Source organism: Vespa crabro, chromosome 2, assembly GCF_910589235.1.
Source record: "Vespa crabro chromosome 2, iyVesCrab1.2, whole genome shotgun sequence".
Classification (NCBI taxonomy): Eukaryota; Metazoa; Arthropoda; class Insecta; order Hymenoptera; family Vespidae; genus Vespa; species Vespa crabro.
In genome coordinates this window covers 6716575-6740498 of record NC_060956.1, presented here as the reverse complement: position 1 = coordinate 6740498, position 23924 = coordinate 6716575, and the positions used below count along the sequence as shown (strand labels likewise).

The 23924-nt window shown below is 33.5% G+C and overlaps 1 protein-coding gene across 3 annotated transcripts in view; it reads left to right on the top strand.

The window, feature by feature from the left end:
• The window catches only part of LOC124432951 (zinc finger protein rotund-like), a 187397-nt gene that overhangs the window by 118976 nt on the left and 44497 nt on the right, over positions 1 to 23924 (top strand). For all 3 annotated transcript variants that reach the window (XM_046982340.1, XM_046982339.1, XM_046982338.1), the window contains exon 5: positions 5851 to 6026. In XM_046982340.1, the coding sequence (XP_046838296.1) occupies positions 5851 to 6026 (176 nt within the window). The remainder of the gene's footprint in view (positions 1 to 5850; positions 6027 to 23924) is intronic.

Here is a 23924-nt window from a genome sequence, read left to right as displayed (position 1 = left end):
ATCTATTGTGTCGTTATGATAAAATGTAAAAATTTATCATTGACGAAATTTTTACCTTTTACTTGCTAATTTTAAGTAAAACAAAAAAGGAAAAAAAAAACAAGACAAAAGAAAAATCTTTCTTACATACATATGTTTTTATCGCATATTGTCGATATACGTATCTATTATGATTTTATTTATTTATTTGTTTTTTTTTTCTTTTCTTTTTTTTTTTTTTTTTTTTTTTAATTAAAGTAAACATATTTTTAAAAAAGTTTTGTAAAGAATACATATTGTCATGGACGACATTTATATTGATTTCTTATTCGTTAATTTTAGATAGGGGAAAAAAATGAAGTAAACGTAACGAACGCTTTTTATATAATTTATTATCGCACATCGCAGGTGTATGTGTGTGTATGTGTATGGCATATCTTTCTTTGATTTTCCTACGAATAATTAATTTTTTCCAATGTCTATGCTAGATCCAATGCTCATATTTCCAAATCATTTACTCGAATATCTCTCTTACGGTATTCTTTTTTTTTTCTTTTTTTTTTTTTTATATACACTCTCTTAAGGCACAATTATTTCATATACATGTGTAAGACTTTCGAAAACTTCAATTCTACTGTGGTATATTAAAACGAAACGATCTTGAATATTTCTTTTAATTTTTTAATTTAATTTATTTTTATTTCTTCTTTTTTTTCTTATCTTTTAATTCACAAATATCGCGATTATTTATATAACAAAGAAGATTCTAGGTGCGATAAAAAATGTATTTTACGTCCAAAAAAAATAGTAATAATAATAATAATAATAATAATAATAATAATAATAATAATAATAATAATAATAATAATGATAATAATGATAATAATGATAATAATGAGAAAATGAAAAAGGAAGAAAGAGAGAGAGAGAGAGAGAGAGAGAGAAAGAGAGAGAGAAAAGAGTCTTGTGGAAATTATATAGTGGAAGTTAACCGAGAAACAATGTCACGTTGAAAATATTAAAATATACATAAATTTTTTTTTTACAAATTTCAACACTCGATTTGTCCTTTCTTATTTCGAGGAAGCGAAGAAAAAATATAAAGAAAAAGAAAAAAAAAAAAACAAGAAAGAAAAAGTCGAAGTAATGAATACGTTTTAAAGCATCGCGAGATCATTCATCGTGACGTCATATGTCATTAATGATTCTTACCATCACATGGCTTCACATGATGTACAATAGGTGCGAAAGTCAGACAGAAAGAGAGACAGAAAGAGAGAGAGACAGAGAGAAAGGGAAAGAGAGAGAGAAAAAAAGAGAGATCGACGTATGAGAGCTCTTGTTGGATCGTGAATTTCGAGAGCGGTGAAGAGCCAGCGTGAAAAGTACAAGTATATACATATGTAGGTAGAAGTACTCGGTGAAAATTACTCGTTCAACGGCGAGTTACGAAACGTTGTCCTTCGGTGTAATCGATATTAAAAAAAAAAAAAAAAAGAAAAAAAAATACACGTACCGTCGTTTTGATCTAACCATCATCGTGATCGTAATATTTTCTTTTTCCTTTCTTTTCTCTTTCTTTTTCCTTTTCTTTTTCCAATTTTGTTTTACGCACAGGCTCGATTCCATATTAATACTATCACATGTGCTTGGATATTTTTGAAAAAAGTATAAAATGTGAAAGACACGTTGACTTTGTTAAGATTTCATTTTTGAGTAGAAAAGAGAAAAGAAAATCTTATGTTCAGATCTTGTGGAATAATAATTAAAATTAATAAAATTAATGAAAATTTTCTAATAGCTTTAGGGGATAATAGTAAACAATTTTTTTTTTTTACATACCATGATGAATATATATGTATATAATATTGCTATAATTTATTTATATAGTTTTTTATTAATTATAAATTATAAAATAATTATGTATTAAATATTATATATATATATATATATGCGCGTGCGTGTTTATGTGTAGGTATGTATATTATTTTTTATTTACGTTATGTCCATTGAATATAAAATCTACTTTCTCGTAAAATGATCAAAATAAACGAAATTGATAATTTCTCTAATATTCTAAATGAGAGATTCTTGAAGTAACAACGTTAAATATCAAAATATAACAGTAATTTACATTGAAAGAGTTTATTAGGAATTTGCCGCGAAAAAATTATCATTTATAAAAGTGGGTCTCGGACGTATAGAAGTTTCAAAAGCCCTGATCTAAATTAACAATGAACAATTTTAATTTACGCGATATACCACGAATAATGTTTGCATCACTTTATTTCTTTTTTTTTCATCTACATTTATATACGTCGAATATATACAGAAAATGTATGATCACTTTTTTCGAATACGATTAAAATTAACAAAAAATTTTAATCATTTTCTCTAATAATCTAAACTAACAATCAGGAAAATTAATTTGCATTTATTGCAATTATTACTCCAAGAACATTTAATTTATATTATTTTTTTACTTACTTTATTTCCATCGAATTTTTATTCCTGTCGAAGAGATAACAAATCGAATCTTTCGGATGGAGGGGGAAGGGGAGAAACTTATTGAAATGATCAAAGTAAATAAAAAAGAACGTTTTCTTTCTTTCCTTTTTTAATTTCTCTAATAACCTATGTCAAAAAAATTAAAAAAAAAAAAAAAAAAGGAATTTTTTTTCAATCGTCGCATATTCAAGAAAAATATTCATTCGTTGTATTTTTCAATCTACGTAATATATCCCATCGTCGCATGGGCCGAGCGAGATAGGGTTGGAGGATGAAAGACGGGGGAAAGGGGGTATACGTACTATGTAAAGAAGAACGTTGAACGACGAAAGTGAAACGTCAACTTTCAATCCGACGACGTCGACGAATTTTTATCTATCTCTCTTTTTAGATCCCTTTCGAAAAGAAAACGAACTGAAAGGAAGAAAAAGAACGAGAGGGGGAAAAGAAAAATAGATCATAAAGAACAAAAACGTAGCATGGCAAAACAAAACAAAACAATGCTCACGAAAAAGGAACAACGTGAATACCTATCAAACGGGATTAACGTCGTTGTTGTTCGATTTACAAGCCCAGGAGTATCGTTTTCATCTCTCCATAACTGCCGGCAGTCACTTTCGAATCGACGAAGCGTCGACGTCGACACGCAAAATTGAACGAACGAACGAACGAACGTTTCTACTATTCGTACGAATATGTATATCTGCTCGACATTTATAAAACGATAAAGAGAAAGAGAGATAGAGACAGACAGACAGACAGATAGAGAAAGAGAGAGAGAGAGAGAGAGAGAGAGAGAAAGAGAAGGAAACAGAGAGAGAAAAATAAAAATAGAAAGAGATAAAGTTAAAAAGAAAGAGAAAGAGAGAGAGAGAGAAAGGAAGAAAGAAAGAGGCGAAATTAGAGAGGGGGAAGAATGATCGAAGTAAAAAAAAAGGAAAAAAGAAAAAGAAACGTTAATACTTCTTTCTATTACTTTATCGTCACCATTGTCGCTATTAACTACGCCATCGTCTTCGTGATTTCCCCGTGCATGAGATCGCTTATGCTAATGTTAATTATCGGGTTCAAGCGCGTTGGAAAGATCAATTAGTTATGCCGCGAGGAGAACGTTACGTATACGCTTACACGTACATACATGCATACGTGTCGCACACTTAACTTGACTACTGTACGTTATATTATGAAAAGGAGAGAAGAATTATTATTATATAGGCAAGTAGATAAATGGTTAAATATATATACATAGGTATATAAGTATATAGATACATACATAAATAAATATCACGTTATCATAACAATATGATTAAATTTGTAGATATATATATATATATTTTATATATATATATATATATATATATATATATATATATATACTTGTATTGTGAAAGATTGAAGAAAAATTTAATTCTATAAAATTCGATCGATATGATATAAAGATTGATCGAACGATTTAAAAAAAAAAAAAAAAAAAAAGAAGAAAATTTGCCGTCCAGCTCGACGTACAAAAATATGGCCGATTGGATATTTCGTGAATTTGATCGGGAATCAACGATTACATCCGATTTCTTCATATCGAGTGATATTAAATATAATAGAAATGAAATTTTCTTCAATTCAACGTTTTCGTACATTGCCGATCTTCGCAAATAAATTCGTAATATTGTGCTTCGTTGAGAAAGAAAAAGAAAGGTGGAAACAAAGAACAAAAAAAAAGAAAAGAAAAGAAAGAAAAAAGGAATTAAATAGATCCCCGGATCTCCATCGAGAGATCTATTAAAAAAATCTTAACATTCTTAAATAATCTCAAATCTTATTTCATTCTATTCTATATAATAAAATAACATAACTATGCTTTATATGAAAGAAAAACTGGAAGGAGAAAGAAAAGAAAAAAAATTGAAAAGTATAATTGAAAAAGGTAGAGATATGTGAGAAGAAAGAGAGAGAGAGAGAGAGAGAGAGAGAGAGAACAAATTAGAAAGAAGAAGAAGAAAAAAGAAAAGAAGTAAAAAAAAAATCCACACGATCTTTTTGAAAGAAAAGTCCATCGTTTGTACCTTGCGTCGATTGTTTCGAAAACAAAAAAAAAAAAAGAAGAAAAAATTACATACAAAATTACGTTTAAACGTACGTACCGTGCATACGTGCATACACGCGAGAATCTTGAAATATGCGTAAATTCGTTTCGAAAAAAAAAAAAAATCTTTACTTACGTTAATAACGAAGCAAAGTAATACGTAGGAGAATAAAGGAATATAAAGCGTTTAACGGCGATAGAGGCGGCAACAACTAAAGTAATAGAATCAGCAACAACAGGAAATCATAATCGGAACGAAGAAGCAGTCAGTGTTACACGTAGGCGTACCCGTAGCAAGTGTGAGAGCACCTGCTTTGCCACATACACATACATACAGACGTCCACATATATACATGAACGTACACATGTACACGTATACACACAAACACACACACATTCATACAACGATCGATATTGAGTGTTCCGACTTAATAACGAGTATTCGTAATAGAGGATCGTTCGTCCTTGCAACCTGCAGGATCCTTGCCCCTTGCACGGCGTTCTCTTGCGTCAGTCTTCTCTCCCTCTCCTTTCATTCTCTTTCTCTTTCTCCTTCTTCTTTTCCTTCTTCTCCTTCTCTTCTTCCTCAACCTCAACCTCAACCTCCTCTCAATCCCTCCTCCTCCTCCTCCTCCTATTCCATCCTTCTCCTCACTCTTACTCTCGGGCTCTTTCATCCACACGGCGCGCGTTATTGCGCTCGCGCGCTCGTCACTGCATCTAATTCGTAACTGCCTACTTCTGCGTTAATTATCTGTCGTTAGCCGCCACGGTAAATCCTAACAACTAAGAGTCAACTATATATGAAGTAACGGACACGTATATTTTCACGTATTCGATAGTGCTTGCTTTCTTTTTCTTTTTTTTTCTCTTTCTCTCTTTCCTTTCTTTCCCTCTTCTTCTTCTTCTTCTTCTTCTTCTTTTGTTTTCTTTTTTCGTTGTTTTCGTTTTTCTTGTCGTTTCTTCCCGTTATCAAAGAAATTTTTTTCCTTTTTTTTTTTATTTATTTATTTATTTTTCTTCTTCTTCTTCTTCTTCTTCTTCTTCTTCTCTTTTCGTATTATTACGAGCGAGGAAGAAGGAACGACGATTTGATAAATAGTTACTCGAGAGTTTTTGTTTTTTCTTTTTCTTTTTTTTTCGTAAGAAACGTATGTACGTTAGACGATAACAAATCGTAACAGATTAGCGCTTGAATTTGTTGTATTACATTCATGTGTTCTTTTTTGCTTTTTTTTCTTTTTTCCTTCCTTTCCAATTTTCTTTTCTTTTTTTTGTTTTAGGGGAAGATCAGTATCGCGGTGCCGGTGGATCTAGCAGCGGCAGTCCCCCGGCGAGTCTACTGGTGGTTCCTCAGCCTCTAACGGTGAAGCCCTCTCATCCGTCTCATCTCAACCCTCATCTCGGTGGACCTCACTCGCATCCGCCGAGAAAGTACCAGTGCAAGATGTGTCCTCAGGTGAGAATTCATCCTCATTTTCGTTTTGTGATTTAGGTTATGATATTTGACGACGAGTTAGATATATTTATTTATTTAATCGAAACGATCGTGTTCGTTTCGTTTCTTTTTTTTTATTTTTTTTTATTTTTTCTTTTATTTTATTTATTTATTTATTTATTTATTTTTTTTTTTTTTTTTTTCATTATCTCATCGTTATCCATTGTCCTCGTTCAGCGTTTGAAATCAAATAGATAGATAGGTGTAATTGTATTACGATAAGAAAGGATTTGTTTCATTCGCATTACAAATCGTCGAGGGCTATTGGATATATAAATATATATATATATATTTAATTTTTTTTTTTTTAATTAATTCTTTTCTAATCTAAGACGTAAAGACGTATGGGTTATATAAATGATATTAAATTATGAGATTATATTTGATCCTTGAAATCGGTTAGACGCATCCTCAATACTTAGAAGATAACTATATCTTAGTAAGATGAAAAGTTTCGGGGTAAAATTCAAAGTCAAAGCGTAACTAGGTTTGCTCAATTTAGTTCCCTCTCTCTTTCGATCTTTAGCCGTCGTCTTATATCATTTCAACGAGTTTTAAACTCAACTATAATCCATTTTTCAATAAATTAAATCTCGTAAGTCTTTGCAGATTTATTTATTGTTATCGCGTTACGAATCATTAAGATGATTTTTTAAAGATACCAGAATAAAGATTAATTTATGAGCTGTTAAGATGCATTTAACTAAAGACGATGTCAAATTATGTGATAATATAGCAATTAGTAAGACAAATTTTTTATTACTCGATGGAAAGAGAGGCTTGACTGAGTAGCAAAATAAAAAATTTTTGTTAAAAAATTCAAAACAAAGGTATAATTAAATTCGTGCTATTTAATTTCGGCTACATCTTATTTCGTCTCAATGAGTTTTAAACTCGATCCATTTTATTATAAATTTATTTTTGAAGTCTTTAATTAAAATTTATTTGCCATTATTTTATTAACAAATCGTCAAGATTTTTAAAGATATTATCAAATAAATATAATTATTAATCGTTCAAGATTTTTAGATACGTGCATTATTAGAATGCACGTACCTAAAGATTAAAAGAAATTATGTGTTAATACGGTCAAATCAAACCAAGTAAAACAAATTTTTAATACTCTTAAGTAATCGTATAATAAGACGAAAAGTTTTCGTTGAAAAATAAAGAGTCAATGTATAAATAGATTTGCGGAATTTAGTTAATTCTCTCTCTCTCTCTCTCTCTCTCTCTCTCTCTCTCTCTCTCTCTTTCTCTCTCTCTCTCGGTTTTACCTTTCGTCTTATCTCGTTTCAAGGAGTCTTAAACTCGACGATGATCCATTTTACAATAAATTAAATTCTCAAAGTATTTAAGGAGACTTATTTACTGTTATTCCATTACAAATCGTCAAGATTTTCGAAGATTAATTTGTATTTCATTAAGACTCATGTAACTTAAAAATTTCGTCGAATTATAAAAAGGTATAGTAAATCAAAAGTAAAACAAATTTTCAATATATAAAATTAATCGTCTAATAAGACAAAAAGTTTTCGTTGAAAAATAAAAAGTCAAAGTATAAGGAGATTTGCGGAATTTAGTTCATTCTCTTTCTCTCTCTCTCTCTCTCTCTCTCTCTCTCTCTCTCGCTCTCTTTCTGTCTCACCGTCGTCGTCTCATCTCGTTTCAACGAGTCTTAAGCTCGACGATGGTTCATTTTACAGTAAGTTAACTCTTTACGGTGTTTCCCTTCTCTTTTCTTTCATTCCACGGACCCTCGAGGTCTACTCGACCGTTCAGAAGAGTGCGAGGGAGAGAAAAAAGGGTGTGGAGGTGGGGGCAAACGGTAGTCGGTACGTTTACCACAGGTACATTTCGCGCAGCGAGGAACGATTCGACAAAGCCACGAGGGTTGTTCGACTCTCGCCACTGTTGTAAAACACCGGCTATTCAACGACCGACCACTTTTCTCTGTTCCTGACGTAATAGACTGCGGAACGAAGTCTTCTAGAAAGGGAGAAAGAGAAAGAAAAAGAAAAAGAGACCGAGACTGAGAGAGGGAGAGAGAGAGAGAGAGAGAGACTTCACCCACATGTTTTGGAAAGAGTTTCTTAAGTAGACAAAATATTCATTTGGTAAGTTTCTTAAAGTAGGTAAAATATTCATATAAAAAGTTTCTTAAATAAACAAAATATTCATTTGATAACACTTTCTTACATTATCTTTGACATAGCTACACCGATAGCCATGTTGGACATTAGTTATGACAAATTAAGACTGTATTTTTTATATCGATAATTTTACACATTAATCCTTGTCATACGATAATGTTAATCTTCAATTGAATATTATTTATCGAGGATATATTACATTTAAAGAATTATAACAAATGATTATTATAAATATTTAAATGGTTTTTATAATGTTAACTTAACGATAAGTTTCGTGTTAACTAGATTAAGAAATGGGAATAGATAAGAAAATAGACAAAATTCAGGGAAGGTTTTCTCTTTTTTCTTTGCTTTTTTTTATTTTTTTTTTATTTTTTCTTCTTCTTTTTTCGAAAATCTAATAATCGCATTCGAAATGTTATTTCTTTAATGACTTTACGAGTGGATCCAACCTAAAATCTCGAATTATCTTATATCGTATAAATATATATATAAATATATATATATATTTATATATATATATATATATATATATATATATATATATATCCATCTTTTATTTCTTTGAAACTTTTGTAAAACCATTTTCAAGTACTCGGTCTTATGTAGTTTTCTAATTTCTTTTAAGAACCTTTTACTTCTCGACAAAAAAAAAAGAAAGAAAAAAGGAAAAAAGAGAAGAAAACGAAAGGAAAAAAATGGTAAAATCCTTTCGATTTCTTACCGTCCCTCTTCTTTTTTTTCTTTTTTTTTAATTTTTCCACAACATTAAAAAATATCGTTATTTCTTAAAGTTTGCAATAGCGATTTTTCTCTTTTCATCTTTGTTTTCCGATTCGATTGTCCTTCCTCGAAAATCAATCGCTAAACTCCTTTTTTACATCTTTTTTCTTTCTTCCTTTCTTTTTGTTTTTTTTTTTTTAATGCAAATTGAAAACTTTCCAATGCGATTCTGTATATTTTGGATTCGGATGGGCGATTTCTCAAGACGCGAGCACACGTATGCACGCTTTACGAGCCGTTTAGAGACAATCGTTAAAATTTTACAGCTTTCCGCGCTTTCCATGTTAATTATTATTATTACCAAGCAATAGATAAAAAAGAGAGAGAGAAAGAAAGAAACAGAGAGAGGGAGAGAGAGAGAGAAAGAGAGAAAAAAGTTCTCGTCGTCCTCGCTTACTATAGCTAAACTTTACGTACACAACATTTCACTTTTGTGGATCGTTAAATCGTAATGATACTATCAAAGAATGATCATAGAAATTGATTAGGATTATCGTAAATCGAGGAAAACTAATCAAAATTTATTAACTTAATATATCATATCGATTAATGATTTAAGTCGTAATGCACATTACGTTTGATTAGATCTTTCAAAGATACAAATCGATTATTTCGTTATCGATCTTTATGTATTTTATCCTATCAACGAAAATTAATTAAAAAGTACAAAGATAAAGAAAAAGAAAAAAAAATATATATATATACATATATATATATATATATATATATATATATATATATATATATAAAATGAAAAATCGATGAATGACTCTCGAATCTTAAATGCTTTTTACTGGAATTTTTTTCGATCTATTTTATCATAATATTTATAATTTTTAAGGATTAATATATATATATATATATATATATATTTACATATATATATATATATATATATATATATGTAAATATATATACATATAAATATATTCCTATAGATAATATTTATTAAGATTGAAATAGATAAGTAAAAAGATCATGATATGAGATCCAGAAGGATCGTTTGAAGTTATTAGTTAAAAGCCACTGAGTAATGAAAAAGAAGAAAAAAGGCAGAGAGAGAGAGAGAGAGAGAGAGATATAAGGGTCGATCAAAACTGATCCTGATTGGTCGCTAACGAAAGTAGATCGTCTTTAACGAAGCCATTTCGGTATTTTCAAAGATTCGAATTTGTTTATTTTGGTAATCACACGATTCATTAGCGAAGAACGCGGTTTAAAACGTTGCGGTCTTTCACTTTGTATTTAAGAACGCAAAAGAACGAAGGCGAACATTCCCGATCAATTTGCGATCATAATATTTTCTTTCTCTAACTTTTCTGTTTTTTCCTTTTTTTTTTGTTTAATACTTTCTCTTTTACCATATTTACTTGAGTATCTAAACGATTTGATGATTTCATACGTGAATATATTCTGTTAACATTTCAATTCATTTTATTCGAACATATGTACAATACATGTTTATATCACGTTTAAACGTACTTCCACAGAGGCAAGATTTTGGCGTCCTTGATTATTTTTTTAATTTTTTTGTGGTTAACATTTTGTCCTACCATTTCGATTTACATAAATATTATCTATACATTATACGTATATATTTATATATATATATATATATATATATATATATATATATATATATATATGTATATATACACGCGTACATACACACGTAAAAAGAAAATTTAATGATCGCGATTATTTTTTTCTTTTTTTCTTAGTTTCGTTCATTACTTTTTTTCCAACTATTTCGACATAATAGATACATAAATGACGCGATGATTACAAGTGTAAAAATATTCTATTTGTATCACTCATTTATTTTATTTTATTCATGATAAACAGACACGTGTATATATACCGAATCTATGAATATAAAATATGAGTATAAAAAGAAAATTTGCATTCTCGATTATTTTTTTCTTTTTTTTCTCTTTTCACTAATTTGTTCTATCATTTCGGATTTGAATGTATTAATGACGTGACAAATGCAATTGTAAATATATATTGCTGGTATTACTCTTAAGTACAATTCATTCGAATGCACTTGTATGCCATATACTTACACACATGCGAAGAAAATTTACATATCTGATTATTTTTCTTCTTTTTGTTTTCTTTTTTTTTACCAGTCATCCATTTAGTCTTATCATTTCGATTTAAGTAAGATACGCATAAATAATTGGACCGATTCCAAGCGTAAAAAATATATATTCCGTTGTTATTAATCTTTAGCTCATTATATATCGAATACTCGGGCATATATGCATACGTGAAGAAAGTAAGAAAATATTTCATTCTCTCGCACCTTATTTATTTTTCTCTTTTTCTTTTCTTTTCTTTTTTTTTTCTTTTTATCTTTTTTCTTTTTTTCGGCCGACCATTTTCTTTCATCATTTCAATTTACATAAATAGACATTATATATAAATTAATGTGACGATATCGAGTGTAAAAAAAATTATGTTTTACATTCCTGATATCATTCTTCGGGGCTCATTTTATGCGAATACAATTTTACGTGCAGAAACATTAAAAGTAATGACGTATAATTTTTTTTTCTTCACCACTTTGTCCTACCGTTACGAATTAAATATTATAAATAAATGATAAGAAATATAATTTCGAAGTGTAAATATATATCCTGTTTGCGAATTACCTCTTTAAGAAATTTTTTTTCTTACGTACGTAATATATATGTATATATATATATATATATATATATATATATATATATATATATATGTATATGTATGTGTATATCTATAAATGTATAAAGACGTAAGAAGAAAATTTGCGTTGAGTTCCCGGTAGAACGGAAGCACGCTGACAAGGCACGATCGGTGAAACGAATGGAGCCGGCCTTCGCAAACGAAGTATAATTCGTCCTTGGTAGATCGTTCGATGGAAAGCGGAATTTGTAGTACGTTGAAATCATTCGAAAACGGAAACGTCGCCTTTTCGTTTCTTCCTTATCGAACGTCGACATAAAAATCTTTCCTAATCGTTTCTTTATCTCCTTTCTTCGTTTCTTTTTTTTTTCTTTTTTTTTCCATACTCTTAATAGTCTTTCTACCTTAGCCATTAAGAAACTCCTTTTTGATTAATCGCGAAGGAAGATTGATATTCGGACTATCCTATGGGTCCTTCCGCGAGAGGTTTGAATTATTAAATTCGACGTGTAAGGACGTTCGACCTCTTCTCTAACTAACCGTTCACATAATTACTTTCAATCCGCGTAATAAAGGCAGCTCGAACTAAAAGAGATAGAGAGAAAGAGAAAAAGAGAGAGAGATAGATAGAGAGTCAAACGGACCGACGATATATAAGCGTCGAAATTTCCTCGCCTCCGCCTTTTAATAAAATTCTCGTAGCGGCCACGCCTTCCGTCCTACCTTATTTCGTAAAGGGAAGAGCACGGCCAGAAATTACACTTAATTTCGTTCAACGGTACCGGCGAGACTCGTTTCGCTAATCTCTTTGACGATTAATCGGTTTCGTTGTCATTTTGCAATGGTTCTCTCTCTCTCTCCCTCCCTCTCTCTCTCTCTCTCTCTCTCTCTCTCTCTCTCTCTCTCTCTCTCTCTCTCTCTCTCTCTCTCTTTTACTCGCTAATTTCTCATGTCAATGAATATATTCAAAGTCAAAAGATAATTCTTTTTTTTTTCTTTCTTCGAACGAAGAAGTTACAATGAAAATTTCCACCTTCTCGATTCCTTTGATCTCCCATCGACGTTACTTTATCATTCCTCCTGTTTTATTTCTTTCCTTTTTTTTGTTCTATTTACATATATATGTGTATATATATATATATATATTTATATATATTTATAATTTTATATTATATATATATATAATTTTATATATATATATTTATAATTTTTTTTTCTCTCTCTCTTCTCCATTCAAAAATATATCCCAATCGATTTTAATCGAAATGTCAGAAAATTTGTCAAGCGCCTTTCAAGCCCGTAAAAAGGGAACACTTTAAACGTTCGTAGAAAAAGGAATGATCGACGAGCCGCACCATCGTCGTCTTTCTACTTACGCGAACGTGAAAGCAGGGCAAAGGATTTCGAGCGTGAGAGACAGTAATTAGACGTTATTTCGAAATAAAATCGTGGACTATCGTTAAAAGTACAAAAATAAATAAATAAATAAATAAAAAGAAAGGAAATAAGAGAGAGAGAGAGAGAGAGGGAGAAATAAAAAAAAAAATAGAAAAAAAGGAAGAAGAAAGAAAAAAAGAGAAGAAAAAAGAAGAAGTGAAAGAAGAAAAGAAAACCAAAAAAAAAAAATAAAAAATAAAAAAATAAAAAAAGAAGAGGAAATCATACGTATCGAAGCGAATTTAATGCGAAACGAGCTAATAAGCTACGTTTCAATGAATATTTTCACTTTCTCCTGCAGGAAATCAATAATAAATCAGATTGCTTCCTTAGTCCTCATTTATTCTCTTCTTTTCCGGATTCTCTTTCTTCGAGTTGAAAAAAGAGAGAGAGAGAGAGAGAGAGAGAGAGAGAGAGACAGAGACAGAGACCCCGAGAGAGAGAGAGAGAGAGAGAGAGAGAGAGTGGCAAAATTATCGCTCATCAGTAATTATCGTTTATTGCAAAAAAAAAAACAAAAGAATCGAACATCGACAAAGCAACTTCGTTCTTCAACAAATTTAACAAAGAAACTCGAAAGAAAATTAAACGGACAAGCAAACTAAATGGATCCCGATCGATCAATCAATCAATTGATCGATACTATTTATCGGATATGGGATTAATCATTTCCATCTAATAATTCTTTTTGGGAGAAGAAAAGGAAAAAATGTCAAAAGAAATATGATAAAGAAAATCTTATCAACGTATCTCTCTTTGTCTCTCTCTCTCTCTCTCCAACGACGACGGAATATCGATGACTAAGAGGACGAAGAGGATACAACGCTTCTCGTGGCACGATGCAATATAGGATGGAAGCGGAAAAAGTAAGTGGAAGGAACATCGCTAAGATAAAAAGAGAGTGAATTAGAAAGAAAAGAATAAGGAGGAAAAAGTAAAAAGGTAAAGGGGAAAGAAAGGAAATAAAACAAAACGAAACAAGACAAAAAGAAAAAAAAGAAAAAATAGAAAGAAAGAAGAAAAACAGAAATAAGAGGGAAAAGAGAAAAAAGAAGAAGTAAGAGGTAAAAAGTAAGAAGTAAGAAGTAAAAGAAAAAGAAGTAGAAGAAGAAGAAGAAGAAGAAAATAAAAAGGAAAAAAGAAGTAAAAAAAAAGCTGCCTCTCCTGAATGAAGCTATGCACCTCCGTGGCCGGAGGGTCCGGGATTCGAGTCCGGAGGCTAGTGTACCGTGACGGCGCAGCATCCTGCCTCGTCTCCCTCCCCCAACACTCCACCCTACCCTTCTACCCTCCCTCACCCCTTATCCCATTTCCAAGCCACTCTGATTCCTCGCCTCGTATCCTTCTTCTTCGTATCTTGCTTCGACCATTCACTGAATTTTCTCTCTCTCTCTCTCTCTCTCTCTCTCTCTCTCTCTCTCTCTCTCTCTCTATCTCTATCTTTTTCTTTCTCTCTTTTTCTTTCTTCTTTATCTTTGAAATACATTCACTGACTCACTCACTCACTCACTCACTCACTCACTCACTCACTCACTCACTCACTTACTCACTTACTCACTCACTTACTCACTCACTCTACATTACTCTACTTACTCATCACTCTTTCTTATGAGCAACTACTCGGATGATAAGTACATCGTTCACATTCACCATTCCAATCGATACCCAAAGCTCGATATCATCCTCCTTTGGTTTAAAACGTGTGCACGAGTACGATCTTCGTGAGCGGGCAAACCGCAACGCGTATCTAGTTAACCGCGTCGCGGAAATCATACGGAGGAGTAATTGCTCCAAAAGGTCTGAAATGGCGGGGCGGAGAAGAGTGAAGGCGTTGAGAGAGGGAGGGACGGAGGATTAAAATGTGAGAGAAGGGAAGTGAGAAAAAAAAAATACGAATACATAAAAGATATACTCTCTCAATCTTTGAATAATCCTCGCGAATGGACGTCGCGTATACGCATACACGCGATCATTTTATAATAATGAATTTAATTAATGTTTAACGGGCCAATCAATTTCAATATGCTTGTTACATACATACGTATGTATTTATGTATATATTGCGTAATGGTATCATCTTCTATAACGATTTGTTCCTATCATCATAAATAATACATTCGTACGTCGAATAATATATGTATCTGTGTTTGTGAATTAGAAATGAATCGCTAAACGGTTTGATGACATTGATCGAACGAAATTCATTTGTCCCAATCGATCGCAACGAGTCATTTTGATAAATAATATTAGGAATCGTTTTAAAAGAAAACTAATCGGGGCAAATATATCGTTTATTACGTATTTATTCACGCACCTACCTAACTAACTAACTAACTATTTAATTAAATACTCATCTACTTATCTAAATATCTACTTATCTAATGTTCCAACAAATTAACTTAACGATTTATTCCATTGAGTTAATGCAACGTCGAATCGTTTATCCTTCGATGTGAATCTCAACGTGAAACGAAAGAAAAAAAAACAAAAAAAAACAAAAATAAATAAATAAATAAATCCAGACCGTTTCTTTCCAAGTATATCATGATTTTTTTTTAGTAATACTAATCGAGAAGAGGAACCGCGAAGGCAAAGTGATTTCGCAAGGCCCATTCTTCATTCTCGCGGTGACCACGAAAGGTATACGGAGCATACATATACATACGTATTTATATACACACATCTATACACATACATACACATAGAGAAAGAGAGAGAGAGAGAAAGAGAGAGAGAGAGAGAGAGAGAGAGAGATAAAAGATATACTCATCCAGCAGAGCATCATTACGAGAGAACGTCGTTGGTCGTGAACGCGCGAGCGCGTGTGCCAGTCTTGGTAAAAGGGCCTCACCTGATCACGCACTACGGTAGCGAGAGGCCCGTCATTTTTTCCACTCGATTTTTTATCCTTCTCCCCGGATCCTCCTCTTCTTCTTCTTCTTCTTCATCTTCTTCTTCTTCTCCTCCTTCTCCTTCTTTTCCTACAGCATCGGCGTTTTGTATACACCAGACAGCAACAGCAGCAGCACCAACAGCAGCTACTCCGCGGAAGAGAAGTTGGAGTGTAACGAAGGGCCCTTTCTCTTCTTCATCATCTTTTGCTTCTCCTTCTTTTTCAACGGTGAATCGTCGACCGTCCCAAAAACATTGGCTTAGATCTAATTTTAATCGAATCTTCTCTTACGGAAAAAGAAGAAACTTGATTCGTTTCTTCTTTTTGTTTTTTTTTCTTGTTTCTTTCATTCTTTCTTTCTTTCTTTCTTTTATTTGTTTATATTAATTAACTGAATACGTACGATATTTTTATTAATTCTTATGTCAAACCTCGTAAAATATTACATCAGGTCAATTTCAAACAACATTTTCTATACTTTAACGTGTTACGTGATATTTTTTAACAAGAAAAAATTTCTTGTCAATCAACAATAATACTTTCATAAACTTTCGCATTTGAACCTTTGACTTAGAATCAAACTCTGCTATAAAAAAAAAAAGAAGAAAAAGATACATGAAAAAATAAAAAAATAAAAAAATCTAACTAGCAGTATTATTATATACAGAGCTGGTTAAAGTGATAGGATTAATTTTACCTTCGTTTGTGAATTCGTACAGGAATATTAGAAAAAAAAAATTTGAAATTTAACGAAACATAAATAAACTGTCAAAACATCGACGAACCTTTGACAATCCTTTTTGTAGAATGTCAATTTATCTATAGGGTGGAGATATCCAATCGGATCAGGGAAGTTCCTTGAAACGGCATCAACGGAGAAAAGATTTTATCGTTTTTTTCGATCTTTACGTTATTCCACGCGACGCGATACGTAAGAAATCGAATGAAAACGAAAACTTTTGCCGGTGAATGGGTCTGGTTGGGTCCGTCGTCTCTTTCTCTCTCTCTCTCTCTCTCTCTGTTTCTCTCTCTTTTCGTCGGATCAGGTGGGACCAAGCGGCCAGTGCAGCAGCTAGCAGCCTCCCACGCCAAACAAAAGTCCTTAAGCCTTAGACTGAACATGATACCCCATTTACTGTCTATGTACTAAATTTCTAAATCTACCCCCGCCTCCTCTACCTTTTCGCTTTCTCATGTACATCGAATAGCACAATGCTTCTCCCTCTTTCTATCTATCTATCTTTTTTCTCTTTCTCTCTCTCTCTCTCTCTCTCTCTCTCTCTTTCTCTCTTTTTCTCCTATAAGCATCCCGTAGTTATGTAACCGTCCATCCGTCCATTCGTTCGTCCGTCGGTCCGTCGATCCTTCGGTCCGTCCGTCCGTCTTGACAGAAAAGCTCTTTCATCTTTGAATGGTCCAGGATGGTGGAGTACGATATCTTTCTTGATTCGGTGTGAACGCACTCTCGCATAACACGAGAGAGAGAGAGAGAGAGAGAGAGAGAGAGAGAGACGATATCGAGTAAAAGGAACGATCTCGTACAAAGATTATCGACTATATTATACCATCGAATAAAATGTGTATTACTGTATATGTCTGTAAGAGAGATACAGAGAGAGAGAGAGAGAGAGAGAGAGAGAGAGAGAGAAGGACAGAATGCTTTTCTGGAGCGAAAGGCGAGAAATTAAAGTTCTATCGTGTCGATGCGTCGCGCGATAACGCGTTCGATTTCATGCATTGTAAGGAAAACTTTACGGCCCCGCTACAATTCGTGTTTATTCACGGTAAGATTTTTCTATCTCGGTTCGATATCAAAGAAAGTTATGCCTTTCGGAAATTACTTCGGGCTAATTTTTTGAAAGATCATTTCTCATCTGAAACTTTGTATATTATATTATATTATATTATATTATATTATATTATATTGTATTATATTGCGTGATGCTTCATGATAAAATATATATAACCCCATGAATATTCTTATTTCGTTAGGTTATCAATCAAATTCTCACGATACTTTACTACTACGATCATTATCTTAAAGATATATATATATATATATATATATATATATATATATATATATACATACACATGTATATGTGTGTGTGTGTATATGTACGATAATGACGTATGTATGTACTTACTTACGTACATATCGGTACGTGAGTACATACCCATATGCACTTAAGTTAAAAGTTATTTTACTCTTACCGATGTAACAAGAGAAAAAGAGAGAGAGAGAGAGAGAGAGAGAGAGAGAGAGAGAGGGAGAGAGAGAGATAAAGACCCGAATGAGAACCCCTGACGATCCATGCCACAAGTTTTCTCGAGGCTACCGTGATAATGCGTGACAATTCGAATTTACTTGCAATTACCTGTGATCGAGCGATCACGTGATCGCTGGAGAAACGATCAAAGAAGACCTTTCTTTTTCTTTTTTTTTTTGTATTCTTTTTATTCTTTTTATTCTTTTTATTCTTTTCTTTCTCACCCGACCTCTCGCCTTCTCTCCTCTCCGATCGCCCTTATCCCTAATCCTATCTTACATAATAAAGACTCGGTTCGTAAAAAAAAATAAAAAAAAAAAAGAAAAGAAAAAGAGCGAGTGATGTACTTCTCTCATTTAAATTTATCAAGAGAGAAAAAAATCTGGAAAACATTCAAGAAAGATGTGTAACTGGTTCGTCGCGAACGAACTCGTTGAGCTTGTTGTGTTCAAGGGGAAAAGGAAGAGAAAGACAGAGAGAGAAAGAGAGAGAAAAATTATCAGTGTTTTTTTTATTGACGAACTAAATTGTGCAATATAATGAAGTAAGAAAGAATAGTAAAATATATATATATATATATATATATATATATATATATATAAATATATAAATAGATAGAAGGTTAGGGACAGTAGCATTTCGAAAATTGATTATTATCTTCTTACGAGAAAAATCCAACATTTTTTTATCTCTCTTTCTTTCTTTCTCTCTGTCACTCTCCTTAAGAAAACGAAAATGGGATTATTTGTTTCTTCTTATTGGCGCGACTAACGAAAATAAGTCTCGAGTATTACCGGTAGCCGATTCCCTTGGTAATTGAGTGGCTATAAAATTAATTATCCATCGTACTTTATCGCCCCAATGGAGTGCCTGGTGTTATTCGTTAACGTATAACTTTCATCTTTTGACCTCCCCTCTGTCCTTATTCCCTTTCCTCCCAACCCCCTCCCTCCCCTCCCCCTTTTTCTCTCCCGTTTCCCCCCATCAACCTTCGTTCTTCCTCTTCCTCATGCCTATCTCCTATTACTTATTCTTCGTTAGAATAGTCATCCTTCCCAAGAACACCTTCCGGAAAGATTTAAAAAGCAGGAAATCGGATAGTCGTTTTATAATCGGCTCCGACTCTCGATTACTAATAGGCTTAATGATAACAGCAGTTATTGGTTAGTAAAGTCCGATCTACTAGACTTCTCTCTCATTCTTTCTTTTTTTCTTTATCTCTCTTGATGTCTTCCTTTTCTTCATAAAATACATACAAAATGATCCGCTTCGATAACTCGATAACTCGAAATTGGATGAAGGTATTCCGAAGTGAAATCTTCGAACTTCTCTCTCTCTCTCTCTTTCTCTCTCTCTCTCTCTCTCTCTCTTTCTCTCTTTCTCACTAATCTTTCCTTGCTGTAATCGTGAAAGTGCAGACAGATAGCAATATTCGGATTACGAAACGTTTGACCGACAACGATCGCGAATGACTATCGTAAAAGAACCGTGCGAGAGATTACTCAATGAAATTCCATGAGAGATGTACATCATTGTAAATATCTATTGTACGTGCTTGTATGTACGTATATAAATTCTCTCCCTTCTTCTCTCTCTCTCTCTCTCTCTCTCTCTCTCTCTATCTATCTATCTATCTATCTATCTCTCTCTTTCTCTCTTTGCCTATCAACCGCGTGCCATTTTGAAGTTGAAGATCGTATTAAAATTTACTAGTCCTTAATGAAGCTAGAGGTACACGAGGATCTTACGGAATTAATTAAAGAACCGCTTTGCCATCTTCATTTAAGTTTACGACCGCGACTTTACGTTAATTATTACTAAGAACCTAGTTGTAATTAGTCTTTCTCGAATACAAAATATCGGTTAGGTCGAATGCAGTGATGGAAAGGGAGAAAGGGACGGAAAAAAGGGGAGAGAATGAAACAAAAACAAAAACAAAAACTGGAAAAATGAAAGGAACGAAAGGATCAATAGAAATTACATGGCACTAGTAAAAGAAAAAGATTTAACGAGATCCAACACTCGAGAAAAATTCCCTTTTTCAAAGAAATAAAAAAAGAAACAACTTCTGATTAATAATACGCGATATCATTTGTGAAAATTTTCTGAACTGTAACTGTTTCTATATTTCCGTTGTTATTATTATTATTATTATTATTATTATTATTATTATATTTTTTAGTACTTCCTTTCTTCTTTTTTTTTTTACAAAATATCCTTCCTCCACCTCCTCCCCCGCCCCATATTTACCGATTCCTTCCCATGCTACTTTCTATTAGATATTTTTCTCATAGAAATTTATGACTATGATGAGATTAACGACCACGGTGAAAGTTCATTCTTCTTAAGTATAAAACGATGCAAATTTCTCGACGGCCATCGGTACGATCTTAGAATATATTTTTTAAGAGAGAAAGAGAGAGGGAGAGAGAGAGAGAAAGAGAGAGGGAGAGAGAGAGAGAGAGAGAGAGTGAGAGAGAGAGAAAATATCGAAAAGATTTTCGTTCGCTCGTTCGTTCGTTCGTTCGTTCGTTCGTTCGTTCGTTCGTTCGTTCGTTCGTTCGTTCGTTCGTTCGTTCATCCGTCCAAGTTGGTGTTCAGCAGCACGTTTTAAACGAACCGCTCTACTCACTTCACCTCCCCCACCCTCACCTTATCCTTCTCCTCTTCGTCGTCCTCCACCTTCTCCTCCTCCTTCTCCTACTCCTCCTCATTCTCATCCGAGGACCAAGCGGCAGAACCGGCGCTTCTATCCGTGGACCCCTCTATTTCTCATTTTCTCTCCCCACGTCGGGCATCCGAGACGTGGAACAAGGAGGGAAGGGGAACGGGGGAGCCCTTTCGGTCTTCGCTTCCTAGGGATGCTGCCCCCGAAAGTCAGGTTCCCATGCTCTCCTCGATTCTCTCTCTTTCTCTCTCTCTCTTTCTCTCTCTCTCTTTCTTTCTCTTTCTCTGATCTCGAACGCGGGGCCCAATCTGCCACCTGTCCCTCCGCCTCTCGAACCAAAGAGCAACGATGTCTTCCTACGTGTAGAACACGCATCGCGGTCAAACCATTGTCTCTCTCTTGTTCCGGCTTCTCCTTTGTTTCTCTCTCTCTCTCTCTCTCTCTCTCTCTCTCTCTGTCTCTCTCTCCTGTCTGTCTTTTTCTCTTTCTCGCTTATGTTTCACTAAACTTGTTCGTCCTAATATTGCACATACGTATGTATTTGACGCGTCAATCCTTGTTCATTGCGTTTTCTTTTCTTTCAATTTCAATTTCAATTTCAATTTCAATTTCAATTTCGATTTCAATTTTAATTTCAATTTTATTTCTTTGATTATTTATTTATTTATTTATTTATTTATTTATTTATTTACTATCGCATCGTAAACACTTAAAGCGCTAAATCCGTGAAAATAAATTAATCATGATCGAAGGAGAGAAAAAAGAAAGAAAAAGAAAAAATAGAAGTTGAAGTAATACTAAAAGAAGAAAAGAAAAGTTAATTCTCAAGGACACTTTCGGTCACTCGATTTATTCTCTCTCTCTCTCTCTCTCTCTCTCTCTCTCTCTCTCTCTCTCTGTCTCTCTCTCTCTCTCTCTTTCTCTCTCTTTTTCTCTCTCTCTTTCTCTTTCTCTCTGTTGAACAAGCGACGTAATATGAACATTATCTAACATTATTCGGATACCTTACCTACCTGGTATCGAAGTTTAAAACAACCCCTTTACTCTCCGCCCATCTAGAGAGAAAGGGCTTCCTATAAAAATTATCCCAGGGGTCTGACCGGATTGATTTAGCGAGCTAATGACGAACCGAGTCAGCCTCCCACACGAATCAAGAGAGAGAGAGAGAGAGAGAGAGAGAGAGAGAGAGAGAGAGAGAGAGAGAGAGAGAGAGAGAAAGAGTGAATGAGTGAGTGAGAGAGAAAGAAGAGGAAGCCTACTCGGCTTCTCGTTCGAGGTATTTTTTACCTGGATCGCGCCGACGAGAATAAGGGCTCACCGACATCTGGCCAGATTTTGTTTCACAAAAAAATCAAGCACCGATGTCTTATCAAATATGGACCTTCTTTATGGATCCACCTACTCTGTGGGAAACCCTTAATGACGATACGCGACTTTCCCCACTTCTATTCATTTTATTTCCCTTCCTTTTTCCTTTCGGTCTTCCGTAAAAAAAAAAGAAAAGAAAAAAAAAAGGAAAAAAAGTGAACTTCATTCAATCGATTAATAAGCATCGTTTAATCAAATTTTCAGTTTTTGTTCTCTATCACTACATCACTCTCTCTCTTTCTCTCTCTCTCTCTCTCTCTCTCTCTCTCTCTCTTTCTCTCTCTCTCTCTCTCTCTCTCTTTCAGTTCGCTTATATTTTTGTTACGCATGAATCTCCTTCCGTATTCACTGACAACGAAATCTCATTCTCATCTGGAGGATAATAATGATAATAATAATAATAATAATAATAGGAATAATAATAATAATAATATTAATAATAATATTAATAATGAAAAAGGACAGAAAAAATAGAACGAAAATGAACACACGCGTTTCAGATCCGGAAGCATGCGATTGAAATTCCGTTGGTCGGGCGAAAATCGGAAGGCACGTGCTCTTCCTTTTTTTCCTCTTCTTTTTTGCCTTCCTTTTTCGAAAAAAAAAAAAAAAAAAAAAAAAAAAAAAAAGAAAAAAGAAGAAACGATCAAACCGGCATCGAATCTCTTCCGAAAAGTAGGAAAATTCAGAGAGCTGTTACTATCTTTGTCTCTCTCTCTCTCTCTCACTCTCCCTTCCGTGACGTTCCCCTCTTCTCTCAATTTTTTTTTCTCTTTCCTCTTTTTTTTTCCATTTCTTTTTCACCTTCCATCGCGCGTTTCGTGAGGGCCCCCGGTCGGGACATAAAAAAGTGCATGCAGCTTCCTTCCACGCGCCACATGGTTCCTTGTTTCATTTTTTTCTTCTTCTTTTTTGTTGTTATTGCTCCCTTCCCCATACGTTCCTTCATATTCTCCCCCCTCCCCGTTCCCCCCTACCCACCCTACTACCACCATCACCACCATCATCACCACCATATTCCTTATCCCCCTTAGTTTCGATCTTCGATTTGGACCCCTTTGTTCGTACGTACCCTGCCCAACGTCCAGTTCGATCGTTTGGTCCAAAGAGTATACAAGGTTTGGTGTGTGTTTTTTTCTATTCTTTTTTTTTCTTTCCTTTCTTTCGTTTTTTTTCTTTTTCTTTCCTCCTTTCCTTCACTTTATTCGGACGCTCTCCGTTTTATTCCCCATACGTTCTCGCGATCGCGAAGAGAGAGAAAGAGAGAGGGAGAGGAGGAAGAAGAGAAAAAGAAAAAAAAAAGGTTTCATTGAAAATTTGCCTAACCGTACGAGGCCCGGTGCTTCGTACAATGGGGCCTCCGACACTCCCTGGGTCCAGGAAAAGTTCACAAAAAATGCTGGAAAAAAATGAAAGTGGTCACTAACGTTTTTCAACGTACGTTTTACTAAAGTGTATATACATATACACATATATATATATATATATATATATATATATTCTATGTATCATGTAATATGGTATATATAGAGAGAACATACAGATGGATATACATATATTTATACTAGTTCGATCTCGTCTACGATAAATACTATCTCTCGGGTTAGTCAATTTAAT